At 43.8% G+C, this 23,281-nt stretch overlaps 2 protein-coding genes across 4 annotated transcripts; both read left to right on the top strand.

Annotated features, from left to right (window-relative positions):
* The first annotated feature begins 5,408 nt into the window (after window positions 1-5,408).
* STKLD1 (serine/threonine kinase like domain containing 1) lies at window positions 5,409-18,377 on the top strand. The gene is made up of 13 exons (XM_058159561.1): window positions 5,409-5,516; window positions 6,387-6,431; window positions 7,225-7,299; window positions 7,901-8,005; window positions 10,765-10,835; window positions 11,676-11,791; window positions 12,345-12,463; window positions 13,462-13,613; window positions 13,701-13,831; window positions 15,162-15,245; window positions 16,586-16,705; window positions 17,971-18,111; window positions 18,241-18,377. The coding sequence occupies exons 1-13, from the start codon at window positions 5,409-5,411 to the stop codon at window positions 18,375-18,377; spliced, it is 1,404 nt and encodes a 467-aa protein (XP_058015544.1).
* A 232-nt stretch (window positions 18,378-18,609) lies between these two features.
* On the top strand, window positions 18,610-23,280 carry LOC131186182 (serine/threonine kinase-like domain-containing protein STKLD1). Of its 3 annotated transcripts, XM_058159527.1 has the most exons (4): window positions 18,610-19,439; window positions 20,156-20,284; window positions 22,669-22,809; window positions 22,912-23,280. In XM_058159527.1, exons 1-4 carry the CDS (start codon window positions 19,229-19,231, stop codon window positions 23,124-23,126), a joined length of 696 nt encoding a protein of 231 aa, XP_058015510.1. In that variant the 5' UTR covers window positions 18,610-19,228; the 3' UTR covers window positions 23,127-23,280. The 3 variants fall into 3 exon arrangements, 1 of the variants encoding a protein (XP_058015510.1); XR_009152314.1 differs by lacking the exons at window positions 22,669-22,809; window positions 22,912-23,280 and having other exon boundaries at window positions 18,610-19,508; window positions 20,156-20,752; XR_009152313.1 differs by lacking the exons at window positions 18,610-19,439; window positions 20,156-20,284 and adding an exon at window positions 20,804-21,419 and having other exon boundaries at window positions 22,669-23,280.
* Window position 23,281: the final 1 nt, after the last annotated feature.

The raw sequence follows: 23,281 nt of genomic DNA, 5'->3' as shown, positions 1-23,281 counted from the left end.
GGGCGGGCAAGGGAAGGCCGGCCCCGAATTTGTCCCGCCCAGCTCGGGATTCCCCGCCCGCAGCGGCCGAAGGTTGGAGAGAAAAAGAAGCCACCGCGCGTAAAAACGCAGCGGTGCGCAAAAACGCAAAAGCAACCAAAAAAAAAAAAGGGAAGGAAGGAAGGAAGACGCCGCGGCTTCTGCTGCGTTTTTGGGCTTTTCCCAATTTGGCTTCCAAGATGAACACTACACTACTAACCAGAGCATATAAAACATTTGCTAGACCAATTCTAGAATACAGCTCGCCTGTTTGGAACCCTCACCACATCTCTGACATCAATACAATTGAACGTGTCCAGAAATATTTTACAAGAAGAGTTCTCCATTCCTCTGAAAACAACAAAATACCTTATCCCACCAGACTTGAAATCCTAGGCTTAGAAAACTTGGAACTCCGTCGCCTTCGACAAGACCTAAGTTTAACTCATAGAATCATCTATTGTAATGTCCTTCCTGTTAAAGACTACTTCAGCTTTAATTGCAATAATACAAGAGCAACCAATAGATTTAAACTTAATGTCAACCGCTTTAATCTAGATTGCAGAAAATATGACTTCTGTAACAGAATCATCAGTGCTTGGAATACTTTACCTGACTCTGTGGTCTCTTCCCATAATCCTAAAAGCTTTAACCAAAAACTTTCTACTATTGACCTCACCCCATTCCTAAGAGGACCATAAGGGGCGTGCATAAGCGCACAAACGTGCCTACCGTTCCTGTCCTATTGTTTTTCTTTTCTTCTTCCTATATATATGCTTATACCTTCTTATATTTACCCATATATGTGTTTATTTACTATATAATCTTTTTGTATGATACCTACATATATTGTTGTGACAAAATAAAATAAAATAAATAAAGACGCCGCGGCTTCTGCTGCGTTTTTGGGCTTTTCACAATTTGGCTTCCAAGATGAAAGGGCTCCATCAAGACGGGAGGATGTGGGGGGGGGAGATCATGGCAAGGGCGGTGTGGCTTGGTCTTGGGATGCTGGGAGTTTTGGGGAGCATCACCCAACCATCAAAGTCAGCCCGGCCAGGTGTTTTGGGTTGGGTTTGGCATTTTGGGCCTCCTTCGCTTATCAAGTCACCCGGGCAGATTTTGGGGGGGAGGGGGGGGCTGGGTTTGGCATTTGGCCTTTTGATCCACCCGTCATGTCAGCCAACGAGAGGTAATAGGCTGGATTTTGCATTTTTTGCCTAGCTTATCGTGTCATCTTAGCCAGATGTTTAGCAATGGCACTTTAAGACTTATATACCGCTTCACAGTGCTTGACAGCCCTCTCTAAGCGGTTTATAGAGTCAATCTCTGGCCCCCCAACAATCCGGGTCCTCATTTTACCCACTTCGGAAGGATGGAAGGCTGAGGGAGGGAGGGAGGAAGGAAGGAAGAAAGAGCAATAGCCCTTAGACTTATATACCGCTTCACAGTGCTTGACAGCACTCTCTAAGTGGTTTATAGAGTCAGCCTCTCGCCCCCAACAATCTGGGTCCTCGTTTTACCCACCTCGTAAGGATGGAAGGCTGAGCCAACCTGGAGCCTGGTGAGATTCGAATTTGGCAGAGTTAGCCTGCAATACTGCATTCTAACCACTGCACAGGAAGGAAGGAAGGAAGGAAGGGAGGGAGGAAGGGAGGAAGGAAGGGAGGGAGGGAGGGAGGAAGGAAGGAAGGAAGGAAGGAAGGAAGGAAGGAAGGAAGGAAGGAAGGAAGGAAGGAAGGAAGGAGCAATAGCACTTACACTTATATCCTACTTCACAGTGCTTTCCAGCCCTCTCTAAGCTGTTTACAGAGTCAGCCTCTGGATCTGGAGCCTGGTGAGATTTGAACTGCCAAATTGCAGGCAGCCGGCAGGCAGCAAAAGTAGCCTGCAGTACTGCACTCTAACCACCACACCACCGCAGCTCACCAGTTTAGGCTGGATATGGCATTTTGACCCACCTATCTAATCATCCAGCCAGATGTTTAAGCTGGATATGGCATTTGGCATTTTGATCCACCTGCCATGTCATCCAGCCAGATGTTTAGGCTCGATTTGGCATTTTGAACCACCTATTTAAGTCATCCAGCCAGATGTTTCCCATTTCAGGGATGGTGGTATTTTTATCCTGTTTACTTTTCCAAAGCTGTCCACTTGGACTTGGTACCAGGTTAATGTTTGATTGATGAATAAAGCTGACCACTGTCTTTTGCCCTCTTCTGTTCTTAAAGCACCCTTTCTGTAAAAGTTATTCTGCCCGTATTTTTCTGCAATAAAGACGGATGCAAAGAATTAATTTAGCTGCTCGCTTTGTGCTTTTAGCTTCAACACAATTTTAATTTGTGGGGGTCCTTGGTGCTCTTTGAACTTGGTGGTTTTCTTGCCAATGATGTTATCTGGTTGGGTAACAAGAAAAACCATTACAAATATTCTCTTCTTTCAATACCTTTTAATTTCCCATCTTTAACTTTGAAGGCAGCTCTTTAGCTGATATTCTGTTTCTGATGTATTTAAAACTATTGTTTTGGACTCAATTTCTCTTCCACATATTATTTCAATAATTTGTTTCCTTCCTTCTTTCCTCCCTCCCCTTCCTTTTCCCTCCCCTTCCTTCCTTTCCTTTCTTCCTTGTTCCTTTCCTTCCTTCCTCCACTTTCTTTCCTCCACTTCTTTCCTTTCCTTCCTTCCTTTAATCTCTAAATTAATCTCTAAATATTATATTATTTATAATAAATAACATTATTTATTATAATAATAAATAAATATAAAAATATTTATAATAAATTATTATTAATAATTGAAATTAAGTATTAATTAAATTAATAATTATTCTCCGGGACCTGTCCTACTGCTCCCATTTATTTGTACTCATTTCCTGAGTTCATGTCCATGTTTATACTTATACCTGTTATCTTGTTTCCTGATTGCTTATTTGTAACCTATGACTATCATTACGTGTTGTACCTTATGATTCTTGACGAATGTATCTTTTCTTTTATGTACGCTGAGAGCATATGCACCAAAGACAAATTCCTTGTGTGTCCAATCATACTTGGCCCATAAAAAATTCTATTCTATTCTATTCTATTCTATTCTATTCTATTCTATTCTATTCTATTCTATTCTATTCTATTCTATTCTATTCTATGATTCTTGATGAATGTCTCTTTTCTTTTATGCACACTGAGAGCATATGCACCAAAGACAAATTCCTTGTGTGTCCAATCATACTTGGCCAATAAAAAAAAATTCTATTCTATTGTACATGTTTGACAAACTAACTAAATATATTCTGTACTTGCCTAGGGGGAAAAAGGTGGGTGTTTTTTTAAAAACATTTTTTAGCAGAACAAACTGCCTCCGATTGGGGGATTTTTGCCCACCCTACCCCCCCCCCCCACGTTTCCGGATCACTTAGCTTTCTTTTGCAAACGGTTCCTCCAGGGAATCCTGCAGGGGCTCGAAGACCTCTTGACTTTCCCAAAGGAAAAAGACCTCATCCCACCCACGTCTCAAAAACAAAGTTTGCCTGTTTCGTGCAGGGTTTTTTTTGGGGGGGGGGTGTTAAAAGCACTTTTGCAGATGCCTCGGGCGCCTTTGCCAGACTGCCAACCTCTTTGGCGAGTTTTTTCTCGGAACGTCCTGATTGATGGATAGATGGATGGATGATTGATGGCTCAAGGAAAGGCACATGGAATGGGGCGTGGACGGAAAGGGGAGGGGGAGGCTAGAGAAAGCAGACAGGGAGGGGCAGGAAAGAACGATCTCCGCGGGGAGGGGGCTAGAACCGTTTACGACCGACGCCCCCCCGCCCCGTTATTGTTCAGCCATGGAGAAGTACCAGGTCGGGAGTGGCGAAGTTCGCATCGGCAAGGGCTGTTGTGGGGAGGGGGGAGGACATTGGAGACCCTCCTTTTTTTTTTCCAGGGAAGAGAAAAAAACTCGTTTTTGAAAAAGAGGTGGGTGGGTGGATGGTCCTTACCCAGACTAAAAATTTAAAAATTGACCCCAGATTAAAATGGAATAGGTTTAAAATGTGGGTCTAAGCACCAGACTAAAAAACCAGGAGAGGGTGAGCTATGCCTTAGCTTGTGTTCCTGCTTATCCAATCAATCAGAGTTAAAGAAACCAAGGTTTTAGTGTAATGTGTGAAAAAAACCCATGATTGTGTTTATGTCTGCATGCGCATGTACGTAGATACGTGTGTTTATATACATACATACAGCTGCTGTAGAGACAAAATAGAGCGCGATATTGATAGATAGATCAGATGAGATAGAGCTAGATTAGAAAGAAAGAAAGAAAGAAAGAAAGAGAAAGAAAGGAAAGAAAGAAGGAAAGAAAGAGAAAGAAAGAAAGAAAGAAAGGTAGATAGATAGATAGATAGATAGATAGATAGATAGATAGATAGATAGATAGATAGACAGACAGACAAGATAAGATACACAGATAGGTAGGTAGGTAGATTAGATGAGATAGAAGATTAGCTAGAGAAATAGAGATTAGATGACATAGATAAGAGAGACACAGATTATAGGTAAGTAGGTAGGTAGGTAGGTAGGTAGGTAGGTAGATAGATAGATAGATAGATAGATAGATAGATAGATAGATAGATAGATAGATAGATAGATAGATAGATAGATAGATAGATAGATAGATAGATAGATAGATAGATAGATAGATAGATAGATAGATAGATAGATAGATAGATAGATAGATAGATAGATAAAGAGATAGGTAGGTAGGTAGATTAGATGAGATAGAAGTAGGGGTGCTATTCAACAGGTTCTGGAGAACTGGTGGCGGAAATTTTGAGTAGTTCAGAGAACCAGCAAATACCACCTTTGGCTGCCCCAGGAGTGGGGTGGGAAGGGAGATTTTGCAGTATCCTTCCCCTGCCATGCCCACCAAGCTACACCAACAGAAAAATTAAAAAAATTTGAATTCCACCATTGGATAGAAGATTAGCTAGAGAATTAGAGATTAGATGACATGGATAAGAGAGGCATCGATGATAGATAGATAGATAGATAGATAGATAGATAGATAGATAGATAGATAGATAGATAGATAGATAGATAGAAGAAAGATTAGATGACATAGCTAAGAGACAGAGATTAGATAGCTGGATACATTAGATGAGATAGGCAGATATAGATGGATAGGTAGACAGACAGACAGATGCATTGAGCTTGGCCATTATAAAGGACTGCAGAAGTTGTGAATGCTCCAACACTGGAAATTTTTAAGAAAATGTTGGATAACCATCTGACTGAGATGGTGTAGGGTTTCCTGCCTGGGCAGGGGGTTGGACTAGAAGGCCTCCAAGGTCCCTTCCAACTCTGTTGTTATATATTATATTATATTAAAATATTATCTGTTTGCTTGCAATGCAGCTTGTGAAGGAGCTGCCCCCAGGGGCTCTGGGAACGATGCTGGTAGTAGAATCCCTGGTAAAAGGAAAAGACGCCACAGCGAAGAAATACATGCTGAAAAAGGTGAGAGGAGAGAGCAAGGGAAGGCAAGTCACTATGGCAACAGGATGCGATTCCCAAATACATCCCTGTGAATTATCTCAAGAGGCCAATCCGCAAATCGAAAAAACGATGCAGAACACTTTTGGAATAAAATCCCCTCATAATCAGAACAAAAGTAGGTTTATGGTTCATCAGTAGTCAGGATTTCATTGATGGCTTCAGCCTTGCCGTCTCTTTCACAGGATTTAAAGTTTGACGCTCAAGACTTTTATATCCTGTTTTAATATTCACCAAACCTTTCTGCTTTCTTTTGAGCATAAAACTAGAATAAAATCAGCTGCCGGCAGGAATGAATAATTGTCAATGTTTGGTCAAGTGTTCAGGCTTGGCAAAGAGGGGGAACCTTTCATGGGTAATCCTCGGCTTATGACCACAATTGAGCCCAAAGTTCCTGTCACTAAGTGAGACAGCCGAGTAAATTTTGCCTCGTAATTTTTACGACCTTTCTTGCCACAGTTAAAAGAGCAACCTGGTAACGTTAAGTGAACTTGGCTTTCCCCGTTGGGTTTGCTCATCCGGTCGCAAAAGGGGTGACCCAGGACACCGTCATAAATGCGAGTCAGGAGCCAAGAGTCTGAATTTTGATCATGTGACCAGGGGGATACGGCAACGGTCGTTAAGTGTGAAAAACGGTCAGAGGTCACTTTTTTTTAGTGCCCTTGTAGTTTTGAACGATCACTAAACAAACTGTCGAGGGCTACCTGTGTTGGAAAAACAGGAAATTCGTTTGTTTTTATACGTTTGTTTCTTAGTTGGTGTTTGGCGTTTTTTTTTTAAAATCATATATTTAAACTTTAATAAAAAGGATTTGACTTTTTCTGTTTGGGGCAGGTCGAATGCATTGATGAAAACCAGGCGAACAACGCTCTTCAGGAGGTAATGTGTCTTAATTCTCCTCATTTAAACTATATTTCATGAAATAATATAAGATCAGCAGGGGCTCAGTGGCTAGGATGCTGAGCTTGTCTATCAAACAGTCGGCAGTTCAGCGGTTCGAATCCCTAGCGCCGCGTAACAGGGTGAGCTCCCGTTATTTGTCGCAGCTTCTGCCAACTTAGCAGTTCGAAAGCACTTAAAAAAATGCAAGTAGAAAAATAGGGACCACCTTTGGTGGGAAGGGAACAGCATTCTGTGCGCCTTTGGCATTGAGTCATGCCGGCCACATGACCACGGAGACGTCTTCGGACAGCGCTGGCTCTCCGGCTTTGAAATGGAGATGAGCACCGCCCCTTAGAGTCGGGAACGATTAGCGCATATGTGCGAGGGGAACTTTTACCTTTAATGTAAGATCTTTTGCTTATGTGCTGATTATGAAACGATATGCCGGGATGGATTTGATTTATTAGGAAGAAAGAGGCTTCTTCCTTTATGGCTTGAATTGGGGGTTTTCCAACTTTGATTCTAGGGCTTGGGTTCGCACAAAATTATTAACCAAGTCAGTTAAAAGTCCTAGCAACACCATTCTCACAATATGGGTTAGTGTTTAATCTCACGTGGGTTTGTTTTGTTTTTTTCAAATGACTTTGTGAGTTTGCTTGGTTGGGTTAATTTATCGTGCAAATTCAACATTGGATGAATTTAATCAAAGAGCAGTGTGTGTTGAGTGTGACATAACCTTGAGTTTTACACACCATTTTTTCCCCTCCGATGGGCCATTTTTTCCTTGCAGGTGATGGAGCTGTTGAAAATAAAGCATAAGAATATTTGTGCCTACAAAGAATTTTTTATCATTTGGGACAATAAGGTGAGAAATGGGAACACTGACTTTGCAAGCATTTTGAAGTTGTTGGGTTTTTTGTTTTTTTTTAATTTAATGGGGCTGGGGAACAGCTGTGGGAAGCGGGGGGGGGGGAGAGGAAAAAAGTGCAAACAGAAGTAAAATAATAGAACAATAAAATGAAAAACGACAAAGCAACTCAACGGGAATGATACATTAATATAATAACCAAATATTACAACCAAAACAACTTGCTTCGGCTTGCAATCGGACAGAAGAACAATATTCGGGGCTCCTAAAAGAACTTTTTGGCCCAGGATTTTATGACAATTTTAATTCGGATTATGACGTATGCAGTGATCAATCATTGCAAGATTGGGCTCGTAGTTGGGTTGGGAGAAACTCAAGAATGTGTGTGTACAGAATCCTTGCATTACACCCAGTGGTGGGATTCAAATAATTTAACAAGCGGTTCTCCGCCCTAATGATTTCTTCCAACAACCAGTTCACCAAACTGCTCAGAAAGTTAACAGCCGGTTCTCTCGAAGTGGTGCGAACCGGCTAAATCCCACCACTGGTTACACTCCCCCTGACAACGGTAAAGTTATTCCAACCGTTCTCTTTTCAGATTTCTTCTCTCTTCCTCTGTCTGGTGATGAACTGCTTCCAGCACGAGGACCTCCTCTCGCGTATCAAGGCCAAGAGGCTAAGACACGAGGAATTTCCGAACAAGGTCAAATCAAAGCTAGCTGAATCGTCGCGTTCTTTGCAAATCCGGACCCGTGTTCCTTCTCCCACCCCCTGCCCCCCGTAGCCATAATCAGATTGCCTGTCTTTCAACCAACATCCTAGACTGGCTGAACATGCGGCCGAGTCATTTGTAATTCCAGTTTATTTCCCCCCGTTTTGTAGAAATCCATCTACTTCTTGGAACGTGGGGTGAAATAGGTACTGTCGTATTAAGTCATCGCGTGGCTGATTTGTTTGAGCTAAGCGATGCTCGTTGAACATACCCAGTGTGGTTTTCAATCAGAATAGAGCTGGAAGAGACCTTGGAGGTCTTCTAGTCCAGCCCCCAGCTCAAGCAGGAGACCCTCTATTTATTTTATTTTATTTATTTATTTGGTCACAACAGTATATATAAGCATAAGCATGAAAATAACTATATAATATATAAGCATATATATGAGTATGTAATAACTAAATTAATTGAATATAAAGAAAGGAAACAATAGGACAGGAACGGTAGGCACGCTTGTGCTCTTATGCGCGCCCCTTATAGACCTCTTAGGAATGGGGCGAGGTCAATGGTAGATAGTTTTTGGTTAAAGCTTTGGGGATTTTGGGAAGAGACCACAGAGTCAGGTAGTGAATTCCAGGCATTAACAACTCTGTTACTGAAGTCATATTTTCTGCAATCAAGATTGGAGCGGTTCACATTAAGCTTAAATCTATTGTGTGCTCGTGTATTGTTGTGATTGAAGCTGAAGTAGTCTTTGACAGGAAGGACATTGCAATAGATGATTCTATGAGTTAAACACAGGTTTATATCCGTGATGGCAAACCTATGCCACGCGTGCTACAGGTGGCGTGCGGAGCCGTATCGGTGGGCACGCGAGCGTTGCCCTAGCTTAGCTCCAGCGCACATGCGCGCGCTGGCCAGCTGATTTTCGGGCCTTCCGGGCCCACCGGAAGTCGGGCTCCGGAGGGCCTCCGGGGGGGGGAAGGCTTTTCCCACCCTCCCCAGGCTCCAAGAAAGCCTCTGGTGTCTGAGGACGGCGAAAAACGGGCCTACTGGGCCCACCGGTAACCTTTTTGCCATCCTGTTCCAAAAGCGTGGGGAGCATGCGGGGGGGGGTTACGCATGCATGTGCCCAGGGCGGGGCGCGGGGGGGCACTGAATTATGGGTGTGGCCACATGCAGGCGCAACCCCTGCTTTTGGCACGCGATGGCAGAAAGCTTAGCTATCACTGCCTTATACCATTCCAGACAAGTGGCCGTCCAGTCTCTTCTTAAAAACTTCCAACTTCTGGAGGCAAGCTGTTCCACTGGTTAATTGCTCTCACTGTTAGGAAATTTCTCCTTAGTTCCACGTTGCTTCTCTCCTTGGTTAGTTTCCATCTATCGTTTCTTGTCTTCTGGTGCTTTGGAGAATAATTTGATCCCCTTCCTCTTTGTGGCAGCCCTTCAAATACCGGAAGACTGCTATCACGTTCCCTCTTAGTCTTTCTTTTCTCTGGACTGGCCACAAACCCAAATCTTGCAACCGTTTCTTCGTATGTTTTAGTCTCCAGGCCTTTAAACTTCTTCTGTTTTGTTTTGTTTTGTTTTGTTTTGTTTTGTTTTGTTTTGTTCACCTGGATCCATGGGAAGAGAGGAGGACTGCAAAATGGTATAAAATAATCCAAGTAATTCCAATCTCAAACTTAAAAAGCAAAAAGAGAGAGAGAGAGAGAGAGAGAGAAGGTTCAGATACAACAAAGCAAATGCTTTTACAAAAATATTTTATAGAAATATTTTACAAGAAGAGTTCGCCACTCCTCTGAATACAACAAAATCCCTTATGCCACCAGACTTGAAATCCTGGGTTTAGAAAATTTAGGACTCCGCCGCCTTCGACATGACCTGTGTTTAATTCATAGAATCTTCTATTCCAAGATCCTTCCTGTCGAAGACTACTTCAGCTTCAATTGCAACAATACACCAGCACACAATAGATTTAAGCTTAATGTGAACTGCTCCAATCTTGATTGCAGAAAATATGACTTCAGTAACAGAGTTGTTAATGCTTGGAACACATTACCTGACTCTGTGGTCTCTTCCCAAAATCCCCAAAGCTTCAACCAAAAACTGTCTACTATTGACCTCACCCCATTCCTAAGAGGTCTGTAAGGGGCGGGCATAAGAGCACAAATGTGCCTACCGTTCCTGTCCTATTGTTTCCTTTTGTTATATCCAATTAATATAGTTATTACATACTCATATATATATGCTTATATATTGTAGTTATTTCATGCTTATGCTTATATATACTGTGTGACAAATAAATAAATAAATAAAAATAAAATGCTTTTAAATGGCAAATTGCAAATAAAGCAGATCTCGACTTAAGAGGGACCGGAATTAACATTTAACGAGGTGCTTCCTAAGTGAGCTGCATCTGGCCTCATTTTTTTTGGCAATGGTTGATAAGCAGACTGCTGGGTGTTAAGCAAATCCAGATTCCGCCACTGACTTTGCTGGTCAGAAGCCAGCTGGGAAGGTCCTTTAATCAATCAATCAATCAATCAATCAATCATCAATCAATCATCAAATCAAATCTCCCCTGCTTTAGAGGAAGGAGGATCCATCATCCCTTTGAGACATTCCAGGATGGGATAAAAAGGTTCCTTCGTCAACTTGCGTAACTATAATTTCGTTTTTCCACCCTCTTAATTGCGAATCAAGAATTCTCGATTCTTTCTAAACCGTCTATATATTTCTCTCCGTAGGTCATTCGGATGTTCACGGGACAGATGGTGGATGTATTAGTTTACATCCATCGGCTAAATATTTTCCACCGGTGAGAAGGATTTGATTATTTTGGGTTTTTATTAGCAGGAGGGACACAACCCCCATCAACTCGAGAGTGACTAGAGAAGAGAAAGACCAGGGGAGACAGGATAGCAGTCTTCCAATATTTGAAGGGCTGCCACAGATAGGAAGGGGGTCAAAATATTCTCCAAAGCACCCAAAGGCCAGACAAGGAATAATGGATGGAAACTGAACAAGGAGAGATTCAACCTAGAAATAAGGAAAAATTTCCTGACAGTGAGAACAATGAACCCATGGAACAAAAGTTGCCTTCAGAAGTTGTGGGAGCTTCATCCCTGGAAGCTTTCTAGAAGAGACTCGGCTGCCACCTGTCAGAAATGGTGGAGGATCTCCTGCTTGGGCGGGGGTGGGGGGTTGGACTAGATGACCTACAAGGTCCCTTCCAACTCGGTTAACCTGATCTGATCTAATCTTTCAGAAGTTGAGGGCCACGTGGATTAGACGTGCCAATGTCAAGGCCGGCCGCGATCACACCATTAAACTTCAGTTGGCTCAGCAAAACAGCACCTGCCGTTTTACGACCGTTTAAAACAGTTAATATAATATAAAATATAAAAACAGAGTTGGAAGGGACCTTGGAGGCCTTCTAGTCCAACCCCCTGCCCAGGCGGGAAACCCTACACCATCTCAGACAGATGGTTATCCAACAGTTTTTGGGGAGTTGTTTTTTTTTTTTAGCCAAACGGTATCTATACAGCTAACCATTTATTTGTTTAACAACCACTTAGATGAAAGAAATTTTCATGTGTCCTTTTTTTTTTTGGGGTGGGCAGGGTCTGACGGTAACCCCCTTTCTGCTCTATTTCAGGAATCTAAAGCCATCTAACATCCTTACAAACGGGGAAGCGTCTTTCATGGTTTCCGATTTCGGTTCGGAAACCCTCATGACGGATGAGATGAAGTGGACAATCAGGGCTGAAGAAGGTAAGTGGCTCTCGCTGGTTTCCATGCCGTGCGTATTCCCTCGCCCCCCAAAAAAGGCATTTCACTAGAAGAGTTCTTCAATCCTCCGAAAACAACAAAATACCTTATACCAACAGACTTGAAATCCTGGGATTAGAAAACTTACAACTCCGTCAACTTCGACATGACCTGTGTTTAACACACAAAATCATCTATTGCAATATCCTTCCTGTAAAAGACTACTTCAGCTTCAATCGCAATATTACAAGAGCAAAAAACAGATTCAAGCTAAATGTCAACCGCTTCAAACTTGATTGCAGAAAATATGACTTCTGTAACAGAGTTGTTAACGCTTGGAACTCATTACCTGACTCCATAGTCTCTACTCAAAATCCCAAAAGCTGAAGAAGCTTCTCGGATGAGAAGCGAAACCTCTTCAAGTAAAAACAAAGAAAGCCCAATTTTTTTTTCCCCAATTTCTGTTTCTGTTCAATTTCATAAGTAAAATGTGGTCCTTGGCTGTCATTGGCAGGGATTTAAAAATTGCCTTGGGTGGGTTTTATCTTCCCTGCAGAGCCCGACTCTAAATGCTGGATGGCTCCAGAGGCGCTCAATTTTTCTTTTAGTGACAAATCTGACATTTGGTCGTTGGGCTCCATTTTGCTGGACATGATAACCTGTTCTTCCTCAAAGGTATGTTATATCCTTCCTGTTAAGAGCACTAAATTGCGAGATGATAAAGAGGGACACGGTGGCTCAGTAGCCAAGATAATGAGCTTGTTGATCGAAAGGTCGGCAGTTCAGCGGTTCGAATCCCTAGCGCCGCGTAACGGGGTGAGCTCCCGTTCCTTGTCCCAGCTTCTTCCAACCTAGCAGTTCGAAAGCACGTAAAAAATGCAAGTAGAAAAAATAGGGACCACCCTTGGTGGGAAGGCAACAGCATTCCATGCGCCTTTGGCGTTGAGTCATGCCGGCCACATGACCACTGAGACGTCTTCGGACAGCGCTGGCTCTTCGGCTTTGAAACGGAGATGAGCACCGCCCCCTAGAGTCAGGAACGACAAACGAGGGGAACCCTTACCTTTTTAAAAGAGTGATAAAAATAATTTTAAGATTCAAAGCATCCTGATTTTTAAATGAAGAATTTGACGGTTGCTTAGTTCAGCTTTTTAGGAAAGGATGTTTTGAGTACAGTTTCGGCGAGAATCTCTTTTGAAAACTGTTTGGATAAATTAATTTCAATTTAGCCGACGTTACTCTGTCAAATGCAGGGGGGGAATCTGGAGTTTGCCAGGTACAGGTGAATCCTCGACTGTACAGCCGTTCATTCGAAGCTACGATGGTGCTGGGAACAAAGGTCCTCGCACTTACGACCGTTGCACTGTTCCCTTAGTGTCCCATGGTCAAAATTCAGACGCTTGGCAACCGGCGGGTATTTATGACAGTTTCACTGCCCGGGTGTTCATGTGATCTTGTGGTTTTCCCAGCCGGCTTCGGACAAGCAAGAGTCAGTGCGGGGGGCAGCCAGATTCACTTAAACGACTGTGTGATTCGCTTAACAACCGTGGCAGGGGGTGTAAAATCGGGCGCCACACTGCACTGTGAACCTGCAAGCAAATTGAACCTGCAAACCCAAATCTTGGGTTGTTCTGTTAAGAATCTCTCTTGCGTGTGTGTTGCATCTTTTGTAGGTGAAAGAGCCTATGTTGTTGCTACACAACATCAAGAAGGAGGCCAGAGCTTTTGAGGAGGCTATGAGCCACGTGAACGGACTGCACCCCTTGCTGTCTTCGGTCCTCTTTCGGATGCTGAATATTGATCCTTTTGGGAGGCCAACTGCAGAGTGAGTCCCCCCAAGTGGAGGATTACATTCTCCAGCCAAGTTGGGTTCAAGAAAAACGGTTTATCTCCTCTTTTCGTATAATTTTAGGGAACTGGTTGAAAATCCATATATCCGAGAATGCCTCATTGAAGCTAAATCCCCTCTAATAAAGGTCACGAAGAAACTTCCTCCCGGTTTCCTGGACATAATTCAGACGGATAAGATCCAGACAATTCTAGGTAACGCTGGCTAGTAATTTAGCATACCATTTTTTGTGTTTCGTTTTGCTTTTTTGAAGTCTTAAGGAATACAATATACAGGCAGTCATTTCACTATCAGAGATAGGAAAAAACACCATGGCTACCAACCTGCCTTTCATGGAGGACCTGTATACTGCACGAGTCAAAAAGAGGGCTGTGAAAATATTTACAGACCCCTCGCATCCTGGACATAAACTGTTTCGACTCCTACCCTCAAAACGACGCTATAGAGCACTGCACACCAGAACAACTAGACACAAGAAGTTTTTTTCCCGAATGCCATCACTCTGCTAAACAAATAATTCCTACAACACTGTCAAACTATTTACTAAATCTGCACTACTATTAATCTTCTCATTGTTCCCATCACCCATCTCCTCCCACTTACAACTGTATGACTGTAACCTTGTTGCTGGTATCCTTAAAATTTACTTACTTATTTGTTCCCTATGACTATCATTAAGTGTTGTACCTTATGATTCTTGAGGAACGTATCTTTTCTTTTATGTACACTGAGAGCAGATGCACCAAAGACAAATTCCTTGTGTGTCCAATCACACTTGGCCAATAAATAATTCTATTCTATTCTATTCTATTCTATTCTATTCTATTCTATTCTATTCTATTCTATTCTATTCCATTCCATTCCATTCCATTCCATTCCATTCCATTCCTTTCCTTCTCCTCTTCTCTTCTCTTCTCTTCTCTTCTCTTCTCTTCTCTTCTCTTCTCTTCTCTACTATTCTATTCTATTCTATTCTATTCTATTCTATTCTATTCTATTCTATTCTATTCTATTCTATTCCATCCTATCCTATCCTATCCCATCTCTGGAGCTTCTCCAGAACAGATCTGCTGACCTTAATCTCAGCTGCTTTAATTGGAAAATAACAGAAAAGTGGAGGAATTTTCTGTACTTTAAAAAAAAAAAACTTGGATAACAGTTGCTGTATTCTTTAATCTTAAATACCCCACAATTCTGGGACGTCATTTAAACCTCTTTCCACATTTTGCTTGTGGAAAAACGAAGCCTTGGCTTTAAAAACAGAGCTGTGTTAAAAGTTGCTACCCACCCTGCAATTTTACAACGGTAAAAGGGAAAAACTATTTACATGTGTGGAATAATCCTATTGAATCGCAGGACGGTCAGTGAAGATTTCCAGAAAACGTTTCTTCCTCGCATGTCTGCGCAAACGCACCGGAGGATTTGAAAATTGTGGCGCTTCTACAGAAAGTTTGTTTTTGCTTTTGTTTTGATTGTAAGGGTGGATGGCACGGAAAGTTGCTTTTTATTTTTAATCTCCTGCAGAATTCATGATGTCTTACCCGGAAGTTGAAGAAGCGCAAGAAAAATGCATCGAACGTCTCAACGGCCTGTTGAACGAGGGAAAAAGTACGAGAGGCTTCTTCAGCTCTGACTGGATGGTGGGGAACGGAAGGATTTATACTCCTTGAAGGCAGCTGGTCATTTGCATCCTTTTTCGAGAGTCGTTGAAGCCACTTGGAGGGTTTGTCTTATCTTCAGGGTCACCAGAGAGGTGCAAATGGGTGTGGAGCCTTCTTGGAAGGATTTCCAAACTGTTCCAAAGAGAAATAAAAAAGCCACACTCCCAAAGGGTGCTAAAACGCAGGAAAGTGACTATCGTATTTTTTCGGAGTATAAGACGCACCGGAGTATAAGACGTGCCTTAGTTTTTTGGGAGGAAAATAAGAAAAAAGATGATTGGCAGGTAGAAGGGCCTCCCGGAATACCCGCAATCAGTTGTTCCCAGAGGTGAATTTTAGCAACAAGTTCCTTGGTTGTGAGCTCTGTGCCTTGCTTTTTTTTTTTTTGCATTTTTTTCTGCCTCTGAAAGCCTCCGAAACAGCTTCAGAAAAGAAGCCACTGAAGCTCTGTTTGGGAGATTCTTTTATTTTTTATTTATTTATTTATTTTGTCACAACATTATATATAAACACATATAATGAAAGAAAAACAATAGGACAGGAACAGTAGGCACTTTTGTGCACTTATGCACGCCCCTTATGGTCCTCTTAGGAATGGGGCGAGGTCAATGGTAGACAGTTTTTGATTAAAGATTTTGGGAGTTTGAGAAGAGACCACAGAGTCAGGCAGTGTGTTCCAAGCGTTAACAACTCTGTTACAAAAGTCATATTTTCCGCAATCAAGATTGAAGCGGTTAACATTAAGTTTCAATCTATTGTTTGCTCTTGTATTATTGCGATTGAAGCTGAAGTAGTCTTTAACAGGAAGGACATTGCAATAGATGATTCTGTGTGTTAAACACAGGTCATGTCTGAGTCGGCGGAGTTCTAAATTTTCTAATCCCAGGATTTCAAGTCTGGAGGTATTGTTGTTTACAGAGGACTGGAGGACTCTTCTTGTAAAATATTTCTGGACTCGTTCAATTGTATTAATGTCAGAGATGTGGTGTGGGTTCCGGACGGGTGAGCTGTATTCAAGAATGGGTCTTGCAAATGTTTTGTATGCTCTGGTTAGTTTTCTGAAGCTCCGTTTGGAGGCTTTTTTTCTGAAGCTTCGTTTCTGATGCTTTCTTCAGCCTCTGAAACCTCCGTTTGAGAAGCTGGGCGGGGCTACATTCGGAGTACAAGACGCACCCAGATTTTTACCCTCTTTTTTGGGGGGGGAAAAAGGTGGGTCTTGTACTCTGAAAAATACGGTAGTTAGGCACGGAAAATGAAAGTGAACAGCCGTGGTTTCTTCCCCCACAGTTGGTGTCAAGGTGTTCCTTCACCTGGTGGAGACGGTGGTCAATGCCATGAACAAACACAACGACTCTATTGAGACGCTGCTGGCTGGAATTTCATTGCTGCTTGGAATCGCCGGGCGAGGTGAGAGAAACCAACAACCCTTAGCTTCCCTAGGATAATCGAAATGATTATTTATTGTTCCTTAATTCAACAGACAAAGGGCTGTGGAGAACAACACTCTTTAACGTTATGCCAACTCTTGGATGCTGAGCGGCCTCTGAGACCTCTTGCTGAAAACAGACTTGCACCTGGCTCTCTAACGCGCTAAACTCAGTGATGGGATTCAGCCAGTTCGTACCACTTCGCGACAACCGGCGGTTAACTTTCTGAGCAGTTTGGCGAACTGGTTGTTGGAAGAAATCATTAGGGCAGAGAACCGGTTGTTAAATTCTTTGAATCCCATCACTGACTATACTGCTCTGTTTCTAACGCTTTCCCTCTATGGCAGGGGTCTCAAACGCATCTCAATCTGGTTAGATAAAATAAAGAAGCTAGGGAAGATTTCCCTTCTTTGAAGGAAAAGAAAAAGAGAGAATTTTTTTTTTCCAAAACAAAGGGAGAAAGATGGAGGAAATCCTGCATCACTCATATATCCTTCACTGCACACCTTCAATGCAAGAAAGAAACTCCAATCTGTTGTAGCACTGATGATGTTACCCAGTTGGGTCATGAAACATCTCCAAGCTCAGAGACCCATCAAGGTGGCCTCATCCAGAAACACTGATTAGTGGTTTACCATGTTATTGTCACCTTCTCTGTAAACACAACACGCTTCCTACCAGGTGTTTGCAAACTTTAGAAGGCACAAAGGAAATTTGTGGGCGCTTCTGAGGATCTTTGGCTTGGAAAAAGAGAGATGGGAACTAGAATAGAATAGAATAGAATTTTTATTGGCCAAGTGTGATTGGACACACAAGGAATTTGTCTTGGTGCATATGCTCTCAGTGTACATAAAAGAAAAGATACGTTCATCAAGGTACAACATTTACAACACAATTGATGGTCAATATATCAATATAAATCATAAGGATTGTCAGCAACAAGTTATAGTCATACAGTCATAAGTGGAAAGAGATTGGTGATGGGAACTATGAAACGATTAATAGTAGTGCAGATTCAGTAAATAGTCTGACAGTGTTGAGGGAATTATTTGTTTAGCAGAGGGATGGCCTTCGGGAAAAAACTGTTCTTGTGTCTAGTTGTTCTGGTGTGCAGTGCTCTATAGCGTCGTTTTGAGGGTAGTAGTTGAAACAGTTTATGTCCAGGATGCGAGGGAACTAGCCCAGATGTTTGCAATAGTGGCATGGAGCTTAGACGTTTCTGCGCTGGCTTTCTGCTTCCGACAGCTGTTGCTCAGAACTTGACAGTGGAGATCCTGGCTGAGGAGAACCACCTCAGCTGCCTGCTGAATTCGATGAGGGCCCATCCAGTCCACGAAGAGTTGCTCTGTATGATTTGCACCTTGTTTATGATGATGTCCTCCAACGGTAAGGCACGCTCACTCGACCTGGTGGCCCGTGCCGGCTGGGAATTCTAGCGCGGCTCAGATGGGCCCACGGCTCCACAACCCGTTGTTCTTCATCTCCTTCCCTCTCTCTTTTTCTTCCCCTCTCTAGAAGCAGCCGCGGAAGCCCTCCGGGGAGCCAACATTTTCACGGACATCTTGACCATCCTGTGTACTTTCGCTCACAACAAAGAGATCTGCTTTGCTTGTTGCGGCCTCATTTGGACCTTGGCAGTGAACGGTGGGTAGAAAAGGAGCCATTGGATGCCTCTTAATTGCGCAGCTGGAAAAATAGGGCCTTGGAGACTCGTCCCCAGCTCTTCCAGATGTGCGTGGCAACCTATTCTAGCTACTTAAGATGTTCAGGAGGAAGACAGGCTGCTGGGGGTTCGGGAGAACCTCTAGCTAAGATTCTTTGTGGTTCAGAGAACCCCCAAATCCCACTCCTGGCTGGCCCCACCCACCCTGCCCCTCCCAGGAGTCTCCAGGCAGCCCGTTTTGGATACAGGTATGTGCAGTGTGCGCTTGGAGGCCTGTTTCCGCCCCCAGAGCCTGGGGAGGCTATTTTCGCCCTCCCGGAGGCTCGAGAAAACCCTCTGGAGTCCGAGGAGGGCAAAAATGCACCCCACCGCCGTGGGGCAGGAGGTCGACTAGGCCACGCCCACCATGGCCACACCCACCCAGCAACCAGGCACACTTCCTACCAGGTGTTTGCAAACTTTAGAAGGCACAAAGGAAATTTGTGGGTGCTTCCGAGGATCTTTGGCTTGGAAAAAGAGAGATGGGAACTAGAATACAGGCAATGGATGGATTGATGAAAGCAGCCAGGTTAATCTATTCTAGCGTAAGGAAGGAGTAAAAGGTTTCATATGGGAAGTCCTCGACTCGCAAACGGTTCATTCAGCGACCTAGAACAGAGGGAGAAATTTCCCGAAAGTTAGAACAATTAATCAGTTAATTAAGAAGTTGCGGGCTGCTCCAACGCTGAAGAGATTGGATGGCCATTTGTCTGAAATGGGATCGCGTTTTCTGCCTGAGCCGGGTGGGTGGGTGGGGGTTGGACTAGAAGACCTCCAAGGTCCCTTCTGACTCTTTGTTACATGAGGTTATTTCGGGCTCAACTGCGGTCGTTAAATAAGCACTTCGGGCCTATGATAATGTTGCCTTCTTCTGTCAATTCAGTGGCTGACGTGGCCCAGAGCCCACTGAAATACGCCACGGAGCTGGTCTCCGTTATCCTGCACATGCATCTCGACCACGTGGACGTCGCGGAGGCGGCCTGCAGTGCCTTTTGGGCCCTTTCTCTTCACGGTGAGTTCTCCCGAGCGACAAGGAAGATGGGGCCGTTTGGGCGACCGCAAGATAACCGGCGTTTCTGCTGTAAGTCGCTGGGGGGTCGTTCAGTCAAGACGGACCCCGTTTTATGATGATTTCTACAGGGCGTGGGGAGGGGGGGGTCTGTTAAGCAAATCGAGCGAAGACAGCTTCTCGCAGCGGGCATCATTTGCAGAAACGAGGCCGGAACAAGGAGCACCACCGTTCTGGAAATATAATATCGCAACAATACACGAGCACACAATAGATTTAAACTTAATGTGAACCGCTCCAGTCTTGATTGTAGAAAATATTACTTCAGTAACAGAGTTGTGAATAGAATAGAATAGAATAGAATTTATTAGCCAAGTGTGATTGGACACACAAAGAATTTGTCTTGGTGCATATGCTCTCAGTGTACATAAAAGAAAAGATACCTTCATCAAGGTAATACCCGACTCTGTGGTCTTTTCCCAAAATCCCCAAAGCTTCAACCAAAAACTGTCTACTATTGACCTCACCCCATTCCTAAGAGGTCTGTAAGGGGCGCGCATAAGAGCACCAGCGTGCCTACCGTTCCTGTCCTAATGTTCCCTTTGATTGTATCCAATTCGTTTGGTTATTTCATGCTTATATATACTGTTGTGTTTGACAAATAAAATAAATAAAAATAATATAATTCAATCAGAGGTTTCCTCTGGCTTCCCTTGCAGGATGCATAGACGAAGTCAAATACGAGCCTTATTCTCTCCTTTTGCTCGAAGCTCTGAGGCAGCATCCCGACAGCCCCATATTGGTCAAGAACGCTTGCCTCGCCCTGGCTAGCCTCCTGAGGACGTCCGGTAAGAGTTTTCCAGGAATGCCTTAAACCCCCTCATCGCTCGGTGGACTGGACTCATCTACCAAGCCATGGGGTTCTAAGGCATTGCTTGAAAAATGCAATGGCCGCCTGTCGTAAAGCGAGACAGGCCTTGCCCCGCTATACGACATTCCTTCGCCGCCGTTTTTTTAAAAGGGAATAAATAGCCGCAGTTGTTCAAGTTCAGTCGCGTGGCTGCTGAGCGAATCCGGCTTTCCCCTTGATTTGGCTCGTGTCGGAAAGTTCGCCAAAGACGATCGATAACCCTGGCCGCTTTGCAACCGTCATTAAATACAGGCCGGTTGCCAAGCGCCTGAAGGTTTTGATCACGCGACCACAGGGATGAGCGAGGGCCGTTTTAAAGTGGGAAATGATTCTCTGCTTGTTGTTAACTTCGGTGACTAAATGAATGGTTTTAAGTAGAGGATTCCTCTAAACCAGTGATGGCTAACCTTTTTCCCATCGTGTGCCAAAAGCGAGGCGGAACAAGGAGCACCACCGTTCTGGAAATATAATATCGCAACAATACACGAGCACACAATAGATTTAAACTTAATGTGAACCGCTCCAGTCTTGATTGTAGAAAATATTACTTCAGTAACAGAGTTGTGAATAGAATAGAATAGAATAGAATTTATTAGCCAAGTGTGATTGGACACACAAAGAATTTGTCTTGGTGCATATGCTCTCAGTGTACATAAAAGAAAAGATACCTTCATCAAGGTAATACCCGACTCTGTGGTCTTTTCCCAAAATCCCCAAAGCTTCAACCAAAAACTGTCTACTATTGACCTCACCCCATTCCTAAGAGGTCTGTAAGGGGCGCGCATAAGAGCACCAGCGTGCCTACCGTTCCTGTCCTAATGTTCCCTTTGATTGTATCCAATTCGTTTGGTTATTTCATGCTTATATATACTGTTGTGTTTGACAAATAAAATAAATAAAAATAATATAATTCAATCAGAGGTTTCCTCTGGCTTCCCTTGCAGGATGCATAGACGAAGTCAAATACGAGCCTTATTCTCTCCTTTTGCTCGAAGCTCTGAGGCAGCATCCCGACAGCCCCATATTGGTCAAGAACGCTTGCCTCGCCCTGGCTAGCCTCCTGAGGACGTCCGGTAAGAGTTTTCCAGGAATGCCTTAAACCCCCTCATCGCTCGGTGGACTGGACTCATCTACCAAGCCATGGGGTTCTAAGGCATTGCTTGAAAAATGCAATGGCCGCCTGTCGTAAAGCGAGACAGGCCTTGCCCCGCTATACGACATTCCTTCGCCGCCGTTTTTTTAAAAGGGAATAAATAGCCGCAGTTGTTCAAGTTCAGTCGCGTGGCTGCTGAGCGAATCCGGCTTTCCCCTTGATTTGGCTCGTGTCGGAAAGTTCGCCAAAGACGATCGATAACCCTGGCCGCTTTGCAACCGTCATTAAATACAGGCCGGTTGCCAAGCGCCTGAAGGTTTTGATCACGCGACCACAGGGATGAGCGAGGGCCGTTTTAAAGTGGGAAATGATTCTCTGCTTGTTGTTAACTTCGGTGACTAAATGAATGGTTTTAAGTAGAGGATTCCTCTAAACCAGTGATGGCTAACCTTTTTCCCATCGTGTGCCAAAAGCGAGGGGAGCGTGCACGCGTGTGTCACACACATGCGTGCTCACATCCATAATTCTATGTAACCGCCCCTCGCGCATGTGTCTGACACACACCCCCCGCGCTCCCCTGCTTTTGGCACGTGATGGCACAGTCACAAAGACCCATTTTTCAGTCTCCCCAGGCTCTAGAGCCTTTCTAGGAGCCCGGGGAGGGCAAAAATGGCCTCCCCCCCCTCCCCCGAGGCCGGAAATGGCCTATTTACTGACTGGTGGGCTCAGAAGGCCCAAAATTGGAAGTGAGCTTAAGTGCCCACCGATATGGCTCCATGTGTCACCTGTGGCACGCATGCCATCGGTTCGGCATCACGGCTCTAGACAGTAAGCCCAGCCAAAATCCTTCTTGACGGGGGAAAAAAACAAACAAACCTGGGAGGAATGGATTTGCAACGATAATAATGCAAGAGGCCGAGCTAGATCGGATTTAGAAAGAGAGCTAGGGGGAAACTGACAGGATTATGCTCAGCTTAAAAGAGGGCAGAACTCATACAAAACTGCGATCACAAAATTACGTCCACACCCAGGCCTAAATAGTCAGCCCAGACTGTCGTAGTTTCTCGCTTAAATAGGATTTGCTAGAGGTTTAGAAGCAGGGGGAAAAAATACCATCTATTTGGGATGCCGTAATGTGCGCGCGGAGTGAACTTTTAGCTGCATGAAAGTTAAGAGGGGAGGGGGAAAAATATCAGTCGGTGATTTAATAAAATCCCTTCCTTTTTTAGAGTTATCCGGTTTCCGATTCATAGTTACGGATGAGAAAGGTAACGGGATAATCCTGCTCAAAGATTGCTACCAGATTCACAAGGAGGATCCCGAAGTGGTGGAAAATATTTGCGTCCTGATCGACGAGATGTTTAAATACGGTAAAACGTTTTGCGCGGGAAATCCCCGTTCTGCCCAGCCTCCCGTGAGTCCACGCCAAAACGATTCCAGCCTTTTTCGTTTTTCTTTTTTTTAAATCGCAGACCAAATTATTGTCGAGATGGTCTCCCAGGGCATTACGGACGTGCTGAGAGAAATGAAGGAGAGATTTACTTCTAGTTTGGTAAGGGGGTGGAAGTGGAGGGGAGGGGGGTGGGAGGAATATGAAGGGGACGCTTTTCGTGGCAACGAGAGATTTATTTCTGGCCTCACTAAGTCATCGAGGTCCGAGAAGAAACCACAAGAACTCGATGGGTAAGCAAGAAGGGAGAAGATGAAATTGGAAGGTGTTTCTTTATTGACTTTTAACAGTTGTTAAGCGGATTTACAAGTGTGTTTATGATAATGGACACCAAAAAATTGCGCTGCCTGATGCCCCAAATGTTGTACGCGTTTAACTCTTAGGAAATTGTC

This window comes from Ahaetulla prasina, chromosome 16 (genome assembly GCF_028640845.1).
Source record: "Ahaetulla prasina isolate Xishuangbanna chromosome 16, ASM2864084v1, whole genome shotgun sequence".
NCBI lineage: Eukaryota > Metazoa > Chordata > Lepidosauria > Squamata > Colubridae > Ahaetulla > Ahaetulla prasina.
This window is presented reverse-complemented; position numbering and strand designations above follow the sequence as displayed.

Coding starts and splice junctions, on each gene's coding strand:
- STKLD1 (XM_058159561.1), top strand. CDS start 5,409: ATGCAGCTTGTGAAGGAGCTGCCCCCAGGGGCTCTGGGAACGATGCTG. Junction 12,464..13,461: donor TAACCTGTTCTTCCTCAAAG/GTATGTTATATC, acceptor CATCTTTTGTAG/GTGAAAGAGCCTATGTTGTT. Junction 18,112..18,240: donor TATGATGATGTCCTCCAACG/GTAAGGCACGCT, acceptor TCCCCTCTCTAG/AAGCAGCCGCGGAAGCCCTC.
- LOC131186182 (XM_058159527.1), top strand. CDS start 19,229: ATGAGGTTATTTCGGGCTCAACTGCGGTCGTTAAATAAGCACTTCGGG. Junction 19,440..20,155: donor TTGGGCCCTTTCTCTTCACG/GTGAGTTCTCCC, acceptor CTTCCCTTGCAG/GATGCATAGACGAAGTCAAA. Junction 22,810..22,911: donor CGACGAGATGTTTAAATACG/GTAAAACGTTTT, acceptor TTTAAATCGCAG/ACCAAATTATTGTCGAGATG.